The sequence below is a fragment of the Podarcis melisellensis genome (assembly GCF_964234715.1).
Source record: "Podarcis melisellensis genome assembly, chromosome: 10".
Lineage (NCBI taxonomy): Eukaryota > Metazoa > Chordata > Lepidosauria > Squamata > Lacertidae > Podarcis > Podarcis melisellensis.
This window is the reverse complement of record NC_138542.1, coordinates 5974558-5993411: the sequence shown is the minus strand read 5'-3', so window position 1 is coordinate 5993411 and position 18854 is coordinate 5974558. Positions and strand designations below refer to the sequence as shown.

Genomic DNA, 18854 nt, shown 5'->3' with positions numbered 1-18854 from the left:
CTCTGGTGACAAATCTGTTTTCCTTCTTAACCTGTCTTTCCCTAGAAAATTTGTTTCACAGAAAATTTATATTGTCAAGTGTTCTAGAACTCAATTCCTGTGTTCCAAATAAAACCTTTAACTTTGGAAATCTGTATTTGTAATGAAAGCTTTTATGTTGTTGGTGGGAGAGGACAAGTAAGAAGAGTGTCTAAAGAAATCCTTATGTAAAATCTTTGTAATCCAATTTGCCTTTGGAAGAGATTTCTGTATGGTCCTCTTTGTTCTTAATGGATCATATTCGGCAGTACTGTATACTATTACTGCAGAAAAAATATGAAGAATTTGCAGCAATGTTTACATTTAAATAAGGATAGGATTATGCTGATTTGCAGTTTAGACGAATGATTGAAAAGCTGCTTTTCTAGGAATGCAGCTGTAATAAAGTGATTTAAATAGTCCACTTCATTTGAAAAAACCCTTAAAATTCTGTGTGTCTGCATCACATACTGTCTTTAGTTTACCCAGCGGCAAATGGATACTTGACCTAGAGTGATTAAAGTTGATACTTGGCAAAACCATATCCTTAGAAATCCTTTGAACTTTGACTACATCAGCCCATGAGGTTGAGGAACAGACTTTATACACTTTTGTAGCATGATTTCATGCACTCCCACAGAGTGCAGTAGGATTTACTTCTAATATGTGTGCATATTTCACTTTTAATTAAATGTAGTTTGGGGGCTTGATCTACTTTTGGAATGTCCCCGTGCAGGAATTAATGTGTTAAATTCCTTGACTTGGTTCCAAAGGACTACTTTAGGCAAGCTTAGTAATTTTATTTTTTTTAAAATCTGAATAGTGGATGAACATGACATATTGCATGCTGCTTTGGAAACAGCCAATCTTTGAGAGCTGCTGCTGGAAAATACAAGCCCAAAGGCCCACTGTATGTTTGGCAACGGCTGAATTACCAGGAAAAGCTAGAGATTCCTTGAATAGAACCCACAAGCCGCACCTCCTGCCTGACCTCCACCAGTTTAGTATCTTCCACTGAGACTAATAAATCACACAGCGGTGCCTACTCATAGGAGCCTGTATAACTGCACTAAAATATGAGAAGTATGTCCTCATGAGTGTTATTTTTAGTGTCTTTTTTTAAACAAAAACCTGGGGGCACAAAACAAACAAAACCTTGCAGGAATAATCATCTTCCCCTTTGTTATCACTATACTTATGGGATGTGGGGTCTGCAAAGGGAAATACCTCAGTTGCTGGGTTCCTTCATTAGAGAATCTTTTAGGGTTAGGGTATTTTTACTACTTTTATTCAACAACTGAGATACAGGGTGGATAGTACAGGATAGGAGTGACAAACCTTTCAAGTTTTGATTTTTTATTTGCATTACACAGACACCCTGTACTATGCCAGAATAATATTTAATAACAATACCACCTCATTTTATGGGTTGGAACCTTTTCTTGAATCCTTACCGCTCCTTAAATCCTAGAAGGGAACTTTAGGGAATTCAATTGTTTTCATGTCTCCACTCTGGACTTTCACCTCAAAAGAGGCCATTCAGATGTTGTGGTATTCCAACTCCTTTCAGCCCCAACCACCATAGCGAATGGTGGGAGTTGCATTCTAACAATATCTGAATGCCTGCAGGTTCCCTCATACCTATCCTAAGTGTTTCTTTTGTAGCAGAAGTTCTGTCACTGCCCCAAAAGGAGACCTGGCCCAAGTTCCTGATGGCCATATGAACTCAACTCAGTCCCCAGGCCCCCACATACTCTTTTTCCTGCTGAAGTTCAAGAATTGGCATATGTATGCAGCTGTTCCACTTGGCTAGTAAGTTCCCAGCCTACCAAGACTAATGCAGCTACATTTGTGTGCTAGGAAAGTGACTGAATTAGGAGAACTTGACCAAACCATGTACAGTGGTGCCTCGCAAGACGAAATTAATCCGTTCCGTGAGGCTCTTCGTATAGCGGTTTTTTCGTCTTGTGAAGCAAGCCCATTGACAGCTTAGCGGATTAGCGCTACAGCTGTCAAGCGGCTTCCAGCGATCAGCTGTTAAGCGGCTTATCAGCGGAACAGCTGATAAGCGGCTTAGCGGCTTAAGAAAAGGGCGAAAAAAGCGAAAAAACCCCGCGGGGGGATGCAAGATTTTTTTCGTCTTGTGAAGCAACCCCATAGGGGAATTCGTTTTACGAAGCGCCTCCAAAACGGAAAACCCTTTCGTCTAGCGGGTTTTTCGTCTTGCGAGGCGTTCGTCTTGCGGGGCACCACTGTACAAGGAAGAAGAGGGACAGGGAGGCAGCTCGTTAAAAAGAGACTCTTCTTTGGGACCTAACATTGGTGGCTGTAGATGATAGAAAGCCCGAGCGTAAAAAAGCAATGTAGAGATGGAGAAAAGATTGCCCTTCTCAACCATGCACACACAGTAGCTGTGGAGAGATCGAGGCATGGGAATCAAATCATGCCTCCCCCTCTAGACTTCGGAAACATTACCTAAGAGGGTCATCATAAGGGAGGGAGTGCCCCTAGCCCCTCTACACCTTTGGGGTGTAGAACTAGTTGCACAGTTCATCTGATTCCTGACAATAGAGAAATGACCAAATGGAATATCACTGAGTGAGATGGCAAACTTTTTTAGAATGAATAAAAAATAATAATCATGTAGCAGACCATTTTATAAATAAATTAAAAAGGGACATCTTCTCTTACTAATTGAGGGTCCCTCATGTTACATGTGTGTCATTGCATCACTACAGTGGGACTCCTTCATACATCGCTTAAATAATGTGAGAAGATGTAGCACAGAGGTAGGCAGTGTGATTCCCTGCCATTTACAAGTCTCATTGTTCCTGGCTATTGACCATGCTGGCTGAGACCTATGGATGTTGTAGCACCGTGTTGGCTATCCCTTATCTTTGACTCCTTTCCTTGCCAACATGCCCCAGTTTTCCAGAGGAGCAATGGTAGCATAAGGGTAATAATAATCTTTTGCTGTGTGATTCAGTTTGTCACATTTCCCTACCCATGCTGTAACAGTTCCCATGCTGTAAACATAAAGTGAGAAAGGGACTGAGCTCTTTAGCCTCATGATCACCATATTATTTGTTAATCTCTGAATTGTTCATGTGATAAAAAGATAGCCATTTTGTGTAGATGACAGGTTTGTGCCAAGTAAAGGAAGCCCTAGGAGGAATGAGAAAAGTTCTGGCAAATGGGTTTGGCTGATGTTTATACCACCAAGTTCTTGGGAACGTTTGATAGCATATTATACCCTGCAGACAGTAGCTTGGATCTGAACATATTCTTGTCCTGCCTGTAGACAACCAGGATACTTAGAATTGAGTTACTGTATTTTTTGCTCTATAAGACTCACTTTTTCCCTCCTAAAAATGGGGGGGGGGAATGTGTGTGCGTCTTATGGAGTGAATGCAGGCTGCACAGCTATCCCAGAAACCAGAACAGCAAGAGGGATTGCTGCTTTCACTGCGCAGTGATCCCTCTTGCTGTTCTGACTTCTGAGATTCAGATTTTTTCTTTTCTTGTTTTCCTCCTCCAAAAACTAGGCGCGTCTTGTGGTCTGGTGCGTCTTATAGAGCGAAAAATACGGTAGTTCAAAAATAGCTTTTATATGGCATTTTTAACTAAGGTTTTTAACACAAACAGGCCAGGCATCATGAAAACAGAGCAACTCAGTTCTAGAAGCAGGGCATGTACCATACAGGTGCACAGCAGAACATGCTTGCAACTACATTCATCTCAAGACTACAAGAATAAACTTAACTGAGTGGGTATGGCCGCAATAACATGTATTGTGCTTGTGCAAAGGATGCTTGTAAATTTGATCAGTGATGGAATTTGCCTAAGACAGTGATGGGGAATAGAAAGAATATGACTGGATTCTGCCTCCCCAAAACCTTCTTGGTTGGTGGGCAGGGTTGTCAGTCACCTGCTGTCAACTGGATGTTAGGTGAACCAAGTGAATCAAGAGATCCTGTTTTGGGCAGGGTTCAGCTGCATTATGGAGTGCCAGTCAGTTGATTAGTGATCACAGTAAGCCACTGCAGAATATTATTTATTTTATCACTAGCTTGAATTCAAGTTGGCAATTGACAGCAAGGAAAGGAGAGGAAGCATACTTAAGAGGGTGTTCCCATTTCTTCATTTTAGCTGTGGCTTGAAGTTGATTGTATCTGATACCACATATGATGCCTAAAGCGTGGAAGGTGGACATGGTTTGCCCAAAGCAGCCTGGCAAGCCAGTCTCCAATGCTTGGAGGTCTAGTTAGGCGCACCAGTCCTGATCTAAGCTGTGGAAAAGATCATAAGTGAAGCTATGGTAGCAAATGAGGCATATGTATAGTAATGATGTAGAGAAGCAGGCTCATATATTGCAGAAGTTAGCATCTCTGTTTCAGATCAAATTAACAAAGCTGCAGTTATGCAGGCAAAGTGCTGCCATTCATAGATCTGCTGGCAGAGGCTACTAGAAAGCAATGGGAAGTCCTTCTTTTCACTAGCCTTATGGATGAATGATTTTATTTACTGCGGTAGAACTTTGCCATAGACAAGGACTCCACTGTGTACTTATTTTGTAGTGCCTCAATAATAAGCTTTTATTATAGATTCCTATCATTTTTCACATGACAAGAGTAAAGGGTGTATAAAACAATGATGTATTTCTTCTGTTTATTTATTTATTTATACTATTATTAATTTTGCACCACGTCCTATACCCGCAGGTTTCGGGACGGCTCACAGGATAAAATCATGATATAAAAACCACAAAATACATAATCAAAATAAAAGCAAGAACAACCCAATAACCCCTCCCCCCAAACACATTTTAAAAGGGCATATTTGGATCGTGTGGCCATGATTGAGTACCACAAAGGATTATAAATACAAGTGAATATAAGATCTAATGGTATAGCTGAGTGTGAAAACCAGTATTTTGAGGAACTGAATGTTTGAGATGTACCGAGAATTGTGACAATCCTGGAATTTTTCTGAAGGCTGTATGTTTTTATAACCTGTAAAAAACCACAGAGTTGAGTTACATTACTTATTTCGCACACATATACACACAGAACTCATTGATATTCCTGAGAGATTAACAAAATAGGAAGAATTATATGACTCACTTTTGTTGTTCCAAAAATGTTTTTTGTAAAGGCTGTTATTATCCAATAACTTACTTCTCTGAAATCCTTTGTCAAATCTAGTAGAAAAGGTCCAAATCATATTTTCACCTTCCTAAATTAAGAGACATTCAGCAGCATTTTATATGCAGGCATCTCATAGTATGTGTGGTGTTCCAGAATGAAATGAATATTAGCTTAAAAACAACATCTGGGGCTGTCTGTTTAGTCAGCAAGGCGGCTGCTGAGTGGAGCCAAAGAATTTGAAGGGGAAAATACTCTTACAAATATAGCAAGTGGTATAAAGCTCTTTGAATGATGATTTAATATACTTGGCTCCTTGGTGTAAAACTTTTGGATCACTTATGGGTTTAAATATAAAAATGTCCTGCCACTAAATTGTCCAGCACAAAACAAGGTTTGCTGCTGCTAGAGGAGAAATGGGAATGCCCCTCTAAATGTGCTGAGATTCATTTAGTTCAATGTCCATATAAGATGATATACCCTACACTTCTGCGTGCAAAGTTTACCTAGTACCTGACATAACTAAAACTCAAGTTGTAAAAACTCTGGATTATGAACTTCCTTACAAACCGAAAGTTGTGATTCTTCAAAGAAGCTGTTATAAAAGTGCTGCCAGATGATATTTTAAACACAGCACCTTAACTTTACAGTAGCAAACATTGTTTCCTGGGTTTAGATTTCAAGCCTTCATCAATATAATAAAATAGAGATTATTGTTTTATCAAATTACTGTATTGCTTTACAGTGTTAGCTGTGTAGCTCTTACCCACACTTTCAGAGTAATTTTTGGACTAACATAAACATGACATTGTAGAATGAGGAAAGTTAGAAGGCATAAAATAGGAGCATATGTTCATTTAGCTGGGCTGAGTTAATTATCCCAGTCAGATACATAATTTTGTCTCCCGAAGACAGACTTTGGGGCTCCTTGCTCCCAGTACCAACATAATATAGTACATGATCCAAACTTTAAATGTCTTTAACCCAGTGCTTTAGAGAATGGATCATGTTGTTGAGAGTAATGTATTTAGTGCTAAGGGTTACTTCAACAAATTTGTCTAACCTCTTACGCATTTTATTTTAAACTAGTCTCCTTTCTCAGTCACTGCTTTTATGCTTTTTTGATCCAAAGTCATGTGAACAAAGGTCTGCTCTTACATGGGGCTTCCCCGCTTCGCCTTCCTATTACAGCCTCCTACCCCCCTGAAGAGATGGGACGCAGGTGGCGCTGTGGGTTAAAGCCTCAGCGCCTAGGACTTGCCGATCGAAAGGTTGGCGGTTCGAATCCCTGCGGCGGGGTGCGCTCCCGCTGCTCGGTCCCAGCGCCTGCCAACCTAGCAGTTCGAAAGCACCTCCGGGTGCAAGTAGATAAATAGGGACCGCTTACCAGCGGGAAGGTAAACGGCGTTTCCGTGTGCGGCTCTGGCTCGCCAGAGCAGCGATGTCACGCTGGCCACGTGACCCGGAAGTGTCTCCGGACAGCGCTGGCCCCTGGCCTCTTAAGTGAGATGGGCGCACAACCCCAGAGTCTGTCAAGACTGGCCCATACGGGCAGGGGTGCCTTTACCTTTACCTTTACCCCCCTGAAGAGTCAAGGGATCTGCTGGAATGGGGTAGGTAAAGGCTATGGGGGAAAAGGAATGGGCATGAAAGCCCCATTGTGTGTGAACAGCCTTCTCATGCAACTCTGGATCCAGCTCCCCTGCCTTGAAGCCACTTCCAGCTTTGTAAGCAACCTGTTTCCCTTTAAAAGTACACAATAAAAAAACAAAATATTTCCCTTGAACCTACAACTGTAAAGTGGATGGAAAAAACCTGCTAGTTTGTTTATAGTAGTGGTGGAGGTTCTGTGAAGAAGAGACTTGTATTTTGACAACTAACTTAATCAGATATTTATATTTTGCCAGAATTAAAAAAGCACTTTGAAAGCTAGTAGTGTTAAAATGTAAGGTTTATTTGTTGTCCCTGCAATTTATTTAATGGGTATATTCTAGTACTTCCAGTGGAGCAGTTAGAGAGCAGTTTACCTGAAATAAGTTGCATGTATGTTCCTTAGATTTCACAGTAGATCATTATGTCTTAAAATAAATGAACAGGAAGAGGAAACACAGCTTTAAACTTTTTTTGTGCACTGGAACAGAACCTGGTAATTCTGCGAAAATGCAATCTAGAGGACACAAGTGTTTATTGTTGTTGTTATTATACAAATACTATTGTGCATAATTGTATTTGGTTTTCTATGAATAGGTCTACACTGGTTTCTTTCACATTTGTCTAAATATATCTAAAGGTTATGCATGCCTTTTCCATTGTACTCAGGCTTATGCTAAAGACATCCACTTGGATTCTTTGTGAAAACCCATTAACTTTAAAGATTTCAGCCCACTCCTAAACATGTTTGCTTCATGCAGGTCTCACTTAACACATACTTGATGGTCATAACTTCAGATGTCCTTATTCTGTAAAATGTGGCTTCACAAAATGGCATCTTCTATTATGTGTATTTTATGTAGAGTTTATACATATACTGCAAATAGAAAAACTGGTCCCAAGAAAGTTACTTGTGTCTCTTACAGAAAGAAATGAAGTGTAAAAGACATAGGATAAAATGAACATGACTATAGGCAGTTCACATGCAGAAACAGGAAACCACAGAGCTACAGAAGTTACTTGAAGTTAAGCACCAACTGTAGAGTTTCTAATCCTGTGAAGATTTACTGGGTTGTTTTGCTCATACTGACAAACTGTCTTGGTGGTAATTTTTAAGAACTATTGTTATCAGGCAAATAAAGTGACTTTTTTGGTAGTTTGAGTAGGAGGGTTTTAGCAAATGCGGCATTTTACAAATATTTAACAACAATTTAAATAGTTTGGGAAAAGAATGGGAGGTGGAATAAAAATAATGTCTCTACTGACTAAATTAAGACTCATTTTGGACAGCCTAGCTTGGGCTGTCTTAGCACCTTTTAGTTAACCAGTTCTTTGATCTCCTTGCCGTGAATAATGTACAATGGGAAAAAAATCACTTCTAGCCAGTGGTAGACGTCTGCCAACAGGACTAGATAAAAATATTTAAGGCCTATGTTAGGGGGCTCACTTTTGAGGTTTGCCAATGTTACTGCTGGTTGTTCTACTGCAATTAAAGTCATTGTATCAGTGTTCATGTTAAAGGTAAAGGAACCCCTGACCGTTAAGTCCAGTCGCGGACGACTCTGGGGTTGCGGTGCTCATCTAGCTTTACTGGCCGAGGGAGCCGGCGTACAGCTTCCGGGTCTTATGGCCAGCATGACTAAGCCACTTCTGGCAGACCAGAGCAGCGAACGGAAACGCCTACTTATCTACTTGCACTTTGATGTGCTTTCAAACTGCTAGGTTGGCAGGAGCAGGGACCGAGCAACGGGAGCTCACCCCGTCCCGGGGATTCGAACTGCTGACCTTCTGATCGATAAGCCCTAGGCTCTGTGGATTAGACCACAGCGCCACCCCCATCCTGTGTGTTCATGTTAGGTAGGTAACATTTAATGGAGTCAAAAGGGTAAGAGCCAAGGGGGTGGGGATGAGAATCTATCGTAGGGTGTACATGGCTTGTACCAGGCTTCAGTCCACTGATATTAACTAGATTCTGGTGCCATGTGCCATCCTCACAGTCGTCCCCCCCGCCTAACAACTTGGTGAAACACGATGGCTGTCACATGTTTACTGGCACTAACTTGCGCTGGACCCTTGGGTGTTCTTCCATTACACAGAGCTGGCTCAACAGGACTAGCACTGCTAGGTCAGCAGCAATCCCGAATATCAGATTCACCACAGTGGGATGAACCATGTTTAATAGGATTCCTGTGTCACTGTTGCTCCAGCTGAATACAGGGTCCCACCAACCGTGCTGCTTTATAGTTTTAATCTTAGTTGTGAGGTTTATAATGCCTTAGCAATTGTCAGGGACTGTCTGGATACAGAGGAGTGGTGGAAGGCACCAGCTGGGAAACCCCGAAGGGACACACACACACACACACACACACACCCTGAGTCAGGAAATTGGTGGTGGGACAACAATGAGTGATCAGAGGCAGAAGAGGGAGCAGACTGGGAGTAGGAGGCTGGAGAGGAGGGCAGCCAAGAGGCAGAGATCAGGCAGGCTACTGAAGAAGCCAGGGAGTCTCCCCCTCCTGCTGCAACCAGTTTACCTCTCCACTGGTCTCCTAGAACCCAAAGAGGTTCAAAGCAAAGACGTCTCAGATTACTTGGGAAGTAGCCGGGGGAGAAGGAATCTTAGAGAGTGGTTGGAAGGCAGGGAACTTCAGTCCTTGCAACTGCCTCATTGGGGCAAGATCTCCTGGGAAGAGTTGCTGTGCTTTCAAGACCTGAGCTCTTTTTGTTTCTTTGAATAAAGAGTTAACTTCACTGACATCTTGTGAGTTATTGCTGACCTGCCCCTGACTCCCGCCCTGGCAGCAATCATGTTTTACCTGTAATGTAGCTATTACTTAACTATTTCATCTGAGGTCCTGCTCACACTTACTCAGTCGTGGTGCTGATACTGTGGAATGTCATCCCCTGCCTAGCCCTGACACGATATACTTCAGTGAGCACTGTGAAAACCTAACTTATATGGAAGGTTTTTGGTAGTTGCTGAGGTTGTCTCTAGGAGCTGAGTTTGGTTACAGGTTGTTAATTTGCTTGGTTTTGTTACTTTATTATTTTGAGATTCTTCAATTATGCTGCTGTGGGTTTTTTCTTTTTTAGATTTGGTTCAATAGCGAGTTTGTTTTATAGAGAAGGGTGGGAAGTACCTTTTTTTTAAAAAAAGTACCAGGATTATCGGTAACCAGTATTTTCCTGAGCCCTTTATTCAGCCTTCACTTCCAGTCTAGGAACATATGAAGTGAACGTATAATTAAGACCAGTTTGCACTTGGGCTTTGTGAGTAAGTTGTGCATGATATTTCTGGCCCATATACTGCTTCTCTGTATATAATCCATATTCTGATATTGGGTTGTACATTGACTGAATACTGATGACACAGTTAAGAAATGGATCTAAGTGCAGGCTACATAATAGGTGTGACTGTAATTTCTGTGCTTTGTCCGTAGCATGGGAGCAGGATCACGCTGTGCACTGGGCTCTTGTTTTCAGGTGCTCAAAATATGGGCTACTTCCTGACCTGAACAAGAGCAGCAATTATGAGTGACACCTTGGTAGCCCTTCAAGAATTAACCTATTTGGGAATTAGCTTTTCCACTGTGTAACACATTAGCTGTCCTTGGTAAGTGTTGCCTTGATAAAAATGGATTCATTAATCACTGTAAAGACAATGTGATAGGAGCGTAGATGAAATCTCAAAATTTCTATTGCTGATTGCCAGATGTGTCTAATGAATGCTGGTTCAGGTCCTTGTTTGTGCGTCTCATAGATGTTCTCCAGATAACAACTTTGCTCTCTGTTAAAAAGAATCATTAGTGTCTGGATTTTACGGGGTTGAGCTTAAGATGCATACTTTCATCTTGTCTCTTAAGGAGTGAGAGCTGCTTCAGAGGGAATTTCAAATTAATCTTTAGCTATGCATACAGTTCCTTATCTGTGCAAAACTTAAATCTGGGGGTCCAACTAAACTATGATAAGTCATAAACTCTGTGACATCCATTCATAATTATTTATTCATAATTGCACTACAGGATTGCAATATAGAATTAAGACTGAAATTGCCTAATTATCTCTGTCAAGGCAAACATTCACTGTAAGAAGTCATGTTGCTTCTGAGATACATACAGTACAACATTCCACTCTCTCGCTGCTTCTCTCAGTTTTCTTACTCTCCTGGTGGAGAGTATCAGCAAGCAACATGTGCACATTCACTTATTTATTAATTTTACTAAAATAATGTATGTACCACCCTTCATTTTAAAAAGAAATTCCAAGGTGGATAACAAACAAAAAAGAACAAAAAATAATGAAACCAGCTCACTAAAAGGAAGAAGTTAAAATCTCAGTCTTGGTAACAAGGACACAAGGCTGTGTAGTCATCAGTTGACTAGCACTATGGAAATATAGCACAATGCAAATAGTAATTGCTTTTCCCAGAATATATGGAGGGAGCCATAAGACCTAATGTCTCAGTAGTATACAATGGAATCCCTAATGTGCCATGAATGGCAAACAAGTGATAAATCAGGTTAAAAACACATTTAGAACAAGTCTACAATTGATGCAGACTGGGGAAAGACTTCAACTTAGAAGACTTCTTCAAAGTCTTCAGGTGCCAAAAAGGTAACTGCGATGTCACCAATCTAATATTAAAAGGAGGGAATTCCAAAGGGTAGGTGCCACCCTTAGGGTGTTTTGTTGCTTTAATAATAATAATAATAATAATAATAATAATAATAATAATAATAATGGAAAAGGGGGGAAACCACCAAAGAGGAATTCAAACAAATAGCCAGCACGTGTAGACACAAAGTCAGAAAAGCTAAAGCACAGAATGAACTCAGGCTTGCTACAGAGGTTAAAAGCAACAAAAAAGGCTTTTATGGGTATGTTCGTAGCGAAAGGAAGAACAAAGAAACAGTGGGGTCACTCAGAAGAGAAGATGTGAAATGCAAACAGGGGACACAGAAAGGGCTGAACTCCTCAATGCCTTCTTTGCCTCAGTCTTCTCCGATAAAGAAAACAATGCCTGACCTGAAGAATTTGGAGCAAATGATTCAGCAGAGGAAACACAGCCCAGAATAACTAAGGAGATAGTACAAGAATACTTGGCTAGTCTAGATGTATTCAAGTCTCCAGGGCCAGATGAACTGCATCCAAGAGTATTAAAAGAACTGGCAGATGTGATCTCAGAACCACTGGCAGTCATCTTTGAGAATTCCTGGAGAACAGGCAAAGTCCCGGCAGACTGGAGGAGGGCAAATGTTGTCCCTATTTTCAAAAAGGGCAAAAGAGAGGACCCAAATAATTACCGCCCAGTCAGTCTGACATCAATACCAGGGAAGAGTCTGGAGCAGATCATTAAGCAAACAGCCTGTGAGCACCTAGAAAGGAATGCTGTGATCACCAATAGTCAGCATGGATTTCTGAAAAATAAGTCATGTCAGACTAACCTGATCTCGTTTTTTGACAGAATTACAAGCCTGGTAGATGAAGGGAACACAGTGGATGTAGCCTACCTTGATTTCAGCAAGGCATTTGACAAGGTGCCCCATGATATTCTTGTAAAGAAGCTGGTAAAATGTGGTCTTGACTATGCTACCACTCAGTGGATTTGTAACTGGCTGACTGACCGAACCCAAAGAGTGCTCATCAATGGTTCCTCTTCATCCTGGAGAAGAGTGACTAGTGGGGTGCCACAGGGTTCTGTCTTGGGCCCGGTCTTATTCAACATCTTTATGAACGACGGAGTCCATCCTGATCAAATTTGCAGATGACACCAAACTGGGAGGGGTGGCTAACACCCCAGAGGACAGGATCACACTTCAAAACGACCTTGAAAGATTAGAGAACTCGGCCAAAACAAACAAGATGAATTTTAACAGGGAGAAATGTAAAGTATTGCACTTGGGCAAAAAAAATGGGAGGCACAAATACAAGATGGGTGACACCTGGCTTGAGAGCAGTACATGTGAAAAGGATCTAGGAGTCTTGGTTGACCACAAACTTGACATGAGCCAACAGTGTGACGCGACAGCTAAAAAAGCCAATGCAATTCTGGGCTGCATCAATAGGAGTATAGCATCTAGATCAAGGGAAGTAATAGTGCCACTGTATTCTGCTCTGGTCAGACCGTACCTGGAGTACTGTGTCCAGTTCTGGGCACCACAGTTCAAGAAGGACACTGACAAACTGGAACGTGTCCAGAGGAGGGCAACCAAAATGGTCAAAGGCCTGGAAACGATGCCTTATGAGGAACGGCTAAGGGAGCTGGGCATGTTTAGCCTGGAGAAGAGGAGGTTAAGGGGTGATATGATAGCCATGTTCAAATATATAAAAGGATGTCACATAGAGGAGGGAGAAAGGTTGTTTTCTGCTGCTCCAGAGAAGCGGACACGGAGCAATGGATCCAAACTACAAGAAAGAAGATTCCACCTAAACATTAGGAAGAACTTCCTGACAGTAAGAGCTGTTCGACAGTGGAATTTGCTGCCAAGGAGTGTGGTGGGGTCTCCTTCTTTGGAGGTCTTTAAGCAGAGGCTTGACAACCATATGTCAGGAGTGCTCTGATGGTGTTTCCTGCTTGGCAGGGGGTTGGACTCGATGGCCCTTGTGGTCTCTTCCAACTCTATGATTCTATGACTTGACTTAGTTTATACGTTTACTTCATTCTTCCTCCTGGATCCTGTGTTTCCTGTTCAGAGATGTCAGCAATTAAGCAAACAGTAAGTAGGAGTTAAGCCACACGAACTAATTTGGAAGGAAGATGACATTAACCCTTCAGAAAGAGTTGAATGAAAACTAATGCCTGCTTCTAAACTAGGAGTACATATGTGTGTGATACAGAGAGACCGTTCCTGTCTCCTGCAGCGCTGGGAGAAAAACACCTGTACTCCTGTTGTTCCTATTAGCCCTCTGCCATTTGCATAAGGACAATCTCTGTTTCATTGAATATTTTGCAATAATTGAACTGGGTTTAATAAGAAGTGGTCAGTTAGCGGTATTTGATTGGTCACTTGATTAGCCACCCAACTTTAAATTAGAATAGTATGCGTGCGTGTGTGTGTGTGTGTGTATTTAAAATTTCCCTTAGAATATGAATGTAAAATTATGCCTCTTTCTCTTTACAGCTAAAATGACTACTGTATAAATGTCATAGAATAAATGGCGTCCAAAGTAACAGATGCTATAGTCTGGTACCAGAAAAAGGTAAGCAATGATTTATCTGAAAAAAGAGAGTTTCACTTTGCTTTGGTATTTAGCTAGTACTGCTAAATACTTGTAATTGTTAAGAGTGCTTGCTTGCCTCCTTCTATATCTGCTTATGCTCTGCCCTGTGTCCTCCCCCAGAATCTTTTTGCTCCTACATCACCCACTGTCTCCTCATCTATATTTTCTCCTCAGAGACTGGGAACTCTGAAAAGGCAAGAGAAGAAGGAGCTTGCTTTGCATTTTAGCCTTACTCAAGAGTAAGGGTGTATTTTCAGCCTCAGGGAAGATGCAAAGGAAGGCATCCTTGAAAAAGTTGCTGTGGTGCAGTACTTAAACAGAGCTGCTCTATTGAAGCTCTGTGCCGTGCTCTCTGCTTTATAACATTAGAATAAGTGTGTCCTTAAGTTTAGAAAGAAGTGAGAGAGCCACCTGTTCAGTCCTTATAGACCTTGCAAAAGACAGACAAGAATGGACAATTAAGAGAGCATTTTTTCCTATCTTCCCCCGCCCCATGGTTTCTGACAAAATGGCTGCTGTGAACCAGCAAAATGCAAAAAGGAAGGCTTTTTTAAGGCTGCTTATTTGTTTACAGTACTGCATGCAGATGTGGAGATCTGAATCTGTAGTGTGTATAGTGAAGTTTAGGTACTAATTCCTCATGTTTGGATAAGTGAATTTTCGTATAATGAACATTTGGATAGGAGGACCTGTCCTTTCAAGCACAGTTTTGCAGCAGTAGCTGCCTATTCTCTCCCTATACTATTTCCCCTGGTTGTTGCACTTCTCACACCCCCAAGTTAGTCAACATTATGTGGCCCTTTGAGCATGGCTTAATCCTCATTGAGCTGTTTTCAGTTTCCTTATTTAGGTATTTTCCCTAAATAGTTTTTGTACTTCTGGAAACAATGGGGTTGCTCTGAACCCGATAGCACTTCCCTATTGCGTATAAATGGTGCTCTTTTGGTTACATCAGAATCTACACTTGAAGGAGGAGTATACTCTTAGTATATATGATACAACCATACTTTTTGTTTTGATCTTTATTGCGGTTTGGTTATATAAAAATATTTTGTGTATGTCTTACATTAAGATTTCATGAGTGGCAGCCACTTTATATATTTAGAAACTGGTTCTCTACACAGTTGGTCTTGGAGGGGGCCGAAATATATTTAAAGCTTAAATGTGGACACTTTTGTACGGTATGTGGGGAAATGCAACTGAAAAATCAGTGATAAATAAGCTAAGATTTTATCCTCTCTTTTTGTAACTGAAATAACTTTTCATGAGTATGAAGCAAGATTATTCTAAGGTGATAATGCATCTGTTACATCTGTGAGCAAATAACTCATACAGTGGTGCCTCAGGTTACATATGCTTCAGGTTACATACACTTCAGGTTACAGACTCCGCTAACCCAGAAATAGTGCTTCAGGTTAAGAACTTTGCTTCAGGATGAGAACAGAAATCATGCTCTGGCGGCACAGCGGCAGCAGGAGGCCCCATTAGCTAAAGTTAAGAACAGTTCCAGGTTAAGAACAGACCTCCAGAACGAATTAAGTTTTTAACCAGAGGTGCCACTGTATTCTCTGAGATGTGGAGGGGAGGAAAAAGGAAAACTGGGACATTCTGGGATCAAATCAGAAACTGGGATGGCTTCTGTAATTCAAATTAAGTACTTAACCTGAGGTACCATTGTATAGGTAGCACATCTCTAGTGTGGTCTACAGTGGTGCCTCGCAAGACGAAAAGAATCCGTTCCGCAATTCTCTTCGTCTAGCGGTTTTTTCGTCTAGCGAAGCAAGCCCATTGACAGCTTAGCGGATTAGCGCTACAGCTGTCAAGCGGCTTCCAGCGATCAGCTGTTAAGCGGCTTATCAGCGGAACAGCTGATAAGCGGCTTAGCGGCTTAGGAAAAGGGCAAAAAAAGCGAAAGAAACCCGCGGGGGGACGCAAGATTTTTTTCGTCTTGCGAAGCAACCCCATAGGGGAATTCGTTTTACGAAGCGCCTCCAAAACGGAAAACCCTTTCGTCTAGCAGGTTTTTCGTCTTGCGAGGCGTTCGTCTTGCGGGGCACCACTGTATACTAAAGGCAGTGAGTTCTCACTGAAGCTTTGATCATCACATCAGATGCTTCTCAGAAACCCAGCAGCAGAACATAAGCAGTGGTGTTCTCCCACTGTTGGTCCCCAGCAACTAGCAGTCAGAGGTATGATACCTCTGATCCTGGAGAGTTAATATATAGTTATCATGACTAGCAGACCATTTACAGCTTTCTCAGGGGAAATGTGCTGCAAGGAAGGGAGGTGATGGGAACAGATGTGCATTTTTAGTTTATCGCATTGTCTTCATGAACGTTGTAGCCCAAGGGTAGACTAGCAGGTCTAAGCAATAAATGTGATTGATGACAATCATTGCTGCAGAACATGGCACAATTAGGAGTGTCCTGGAGCTTTAAAATGCAGCATACCAAACATTTTGATGTTTCCTGCTTATAAATCTTTGTGAGTTCTCAAACCTCGACAACCAACTGTTTAAGCCTCCTCAAGGGTGAGGATTATCTGAAAACACATGTTTTCCCCTTGAGTCATGAGAGGGGCAGATCAAAACAAAAGAACAGTGCCACAGCATTTTCTTTTTTTAGGTTGGAATGGATCACAAGAGAATCAGGAAGTTAGCAAAAGGTAGATGGTTGCTCCATTGAACTCCAACAATGATACTAAGCATTGCATTGCATTTTGCATGGAAGGAAACAGAGATTTTTAAAATATGTGTTCTCATTTTTTATTTTTATGTTGTGAGCGTCCCTGTGATCTTCAGATGAAGGGCAGCGCACAAATTTAATGAATAATAATAGTAAATATATGGGTTGTTGTTGTCGTTGTCGTTTGCACCACTCTTCTGCTTGGTGTAATTAAGGTAAACACAGAAGGGGAGGGAAAGTCATAAAAATTTACACAATTTCTGCTTTTGAGTTTTTAGAAAGGCAGTACAAAGACAAGTATTTTTAAAAACATGTTAAGGAGCTGAGCCGCCTCTTAGTCATCACCAAGTGTTCCATAATGTTGACTCATGTTAAGGTCATTGAGCATTACTTAAGGTGAGTGGATGTTAATTAAGGACTTGCGTGCTTGCATTTTGTGGATACACCCCAATGAACATTAGACTTCCTTAGGAATTCAGTTTATTGTGACTTGGATCTAAAAGTATCTTGTGTGAGTTGAAAGGCATTTGTGCAAAAGAAGTCTACCAAATTCTCCCAACTTCCCTGTCCTGTCAATTTCATTGTTCTGCATGGGTCAATGACAATAAAGCGTATCGTCCTGCTTCTACAACACAGTATCATTTTAGTAGATCCCTTGACTCTCAAGAATGGTTTATTGGGGAGCAGGAGACTGTGGTGATGAGGAGCCAGGAAAAAGCCCCATTCCATGAGCACAGTTCCATTCACTTCTCTGATTAGGCCTATGATGTGAAAGGAGCAGTCTAAACAAGAGTCTAACCTATTTGTTCATCTATATGCACAATTGCATGGAATGCTCCTATGTACACACAGGTCCCCCTATTGGAACACTTGTTACCTGAAATCTGTTATCTGAACACAAGGAATTATACCCTAACCTCTCTACATGAACAGCTGATTCAGATATTTGAACAGCTTGCACTTCCTTAGTTGTTTTTGTTTTGCTGGTCAGTACCAACCATTTCAGGCAAAAACCATGGAGGGAGGGAGAAATAACAGACAAATCGGGGAGCAGGAGAGAATTGCCAGATAAGTATTTCCTTTGTTTTGCTGTTGCTGATTGGCTGCCGAGAGAATGGGCAAATCATGGATTGGAAATGTTCACATAGAAAACAATGGAAATCATCAACTCGCTATGCAAACACTTGCCTAACGAATGATTTTTATACCCCACCTATCTGACTGAGTTTCCACAGCCACTCTGAGCAGTTTACAGAATATATAAAACACAAGAAAGCACCAAACATTAAAAACTCCCAATACAGGGCTGCCTTCAGATGTCTTCTAAAAGTTGTATAGTTCTTTATCTCCTTGACATCTGAAGGGAGGGTGCCACTACCAAGAAGGCCCTCTGCCTGGTTCCCTGCAGCTTCATTTCTCGCAGTGAGGGAACCAGCAGAAGACACTTGGAGGAGGACCTCAGTGTCTGGGCTAAGCAAAGGTGGTGGAGACGCTTCTTCAGGTATACTGGGCCAAGGCCGTTTAGGGCCTTAAAGGTCAGCGCCAACACTTTGAATTGTGCTCAGAAATGCACTGTATAAAACATTATTGTGGGGGAATGAGCAACAATTTACTGAAAACGATTGCAACAGTTATGGCTGATGCTGTTACTACTTTTCAGTGCATGATGGTGGTGATGATAATTTAATATTTCTACCCCCGCCCATCTGACTGGGTTTCCCCAGCCATTCTGGGTGGCTGCCAACATATGTAAAAGCATAATAAAACATTTAAAAGCTTCCCTTTATGCAGGGCTGCCTTCAGATGTCATACCTTTTGATGGTTCAACTAAAACTGTAGTGTAATCACGTTGTGATTTAAAGGACATGGAATTTATAAAAACAGAAATGGTTTTAAAGGATGTAATATAGCTGAAAATAGATTTCTACATACAAGTGACTTGACCTTTACTTTTAGACCAGCCATGTGAACATTCCAAATTTAACTTTTATATACAATAGTTGTTAATGTTTTTAATACAGAGATATTAATTCCTTTAACTGTAGTTTTATTTGGAAGTTCATCCAGAAGTACATCTACTGTCACCTCACCTGGGCTTTCTTTCCCAACTAAGAGGCTAAATATGCATTGCAGAATT

At 41.3% G+C, this 18854-nt stretch overlaps 1 protein-coding gene across 6 annotated transcripts in view; it reads left to right on the top strand.

The window, feature by feature from the left end:
* PHTF2 (putative homeodomain transcription factor 2) overlaps positions 1-18854 on the top strand; it is a 69005-nt gene that overhangs the window by 2268 nt on the left and 47883 nt on the right. For 4 of the 6 annotated variants that reach the window (XM_081927706.1, XM_081927707.1, XM_081927702.1 and 1 more), the window contains exon 2: positions 13934-14012. In XM_081927706.1, coding sequence (XP_081783832.1) covers positions 13968-14012 — 45 coding nt within the window. In that variant the 5' untranslated portion in view covers positions 13934-13967. Of the gene's footprint in view, positions 1-6754; positions 6776-9738; positions 10426-13933; positions 14013-18854 lie in introns of those variants that run through there. The other 2 variants (XM_081927705.1, XM_081927703.1) reach the window with 2 other exon arrangements.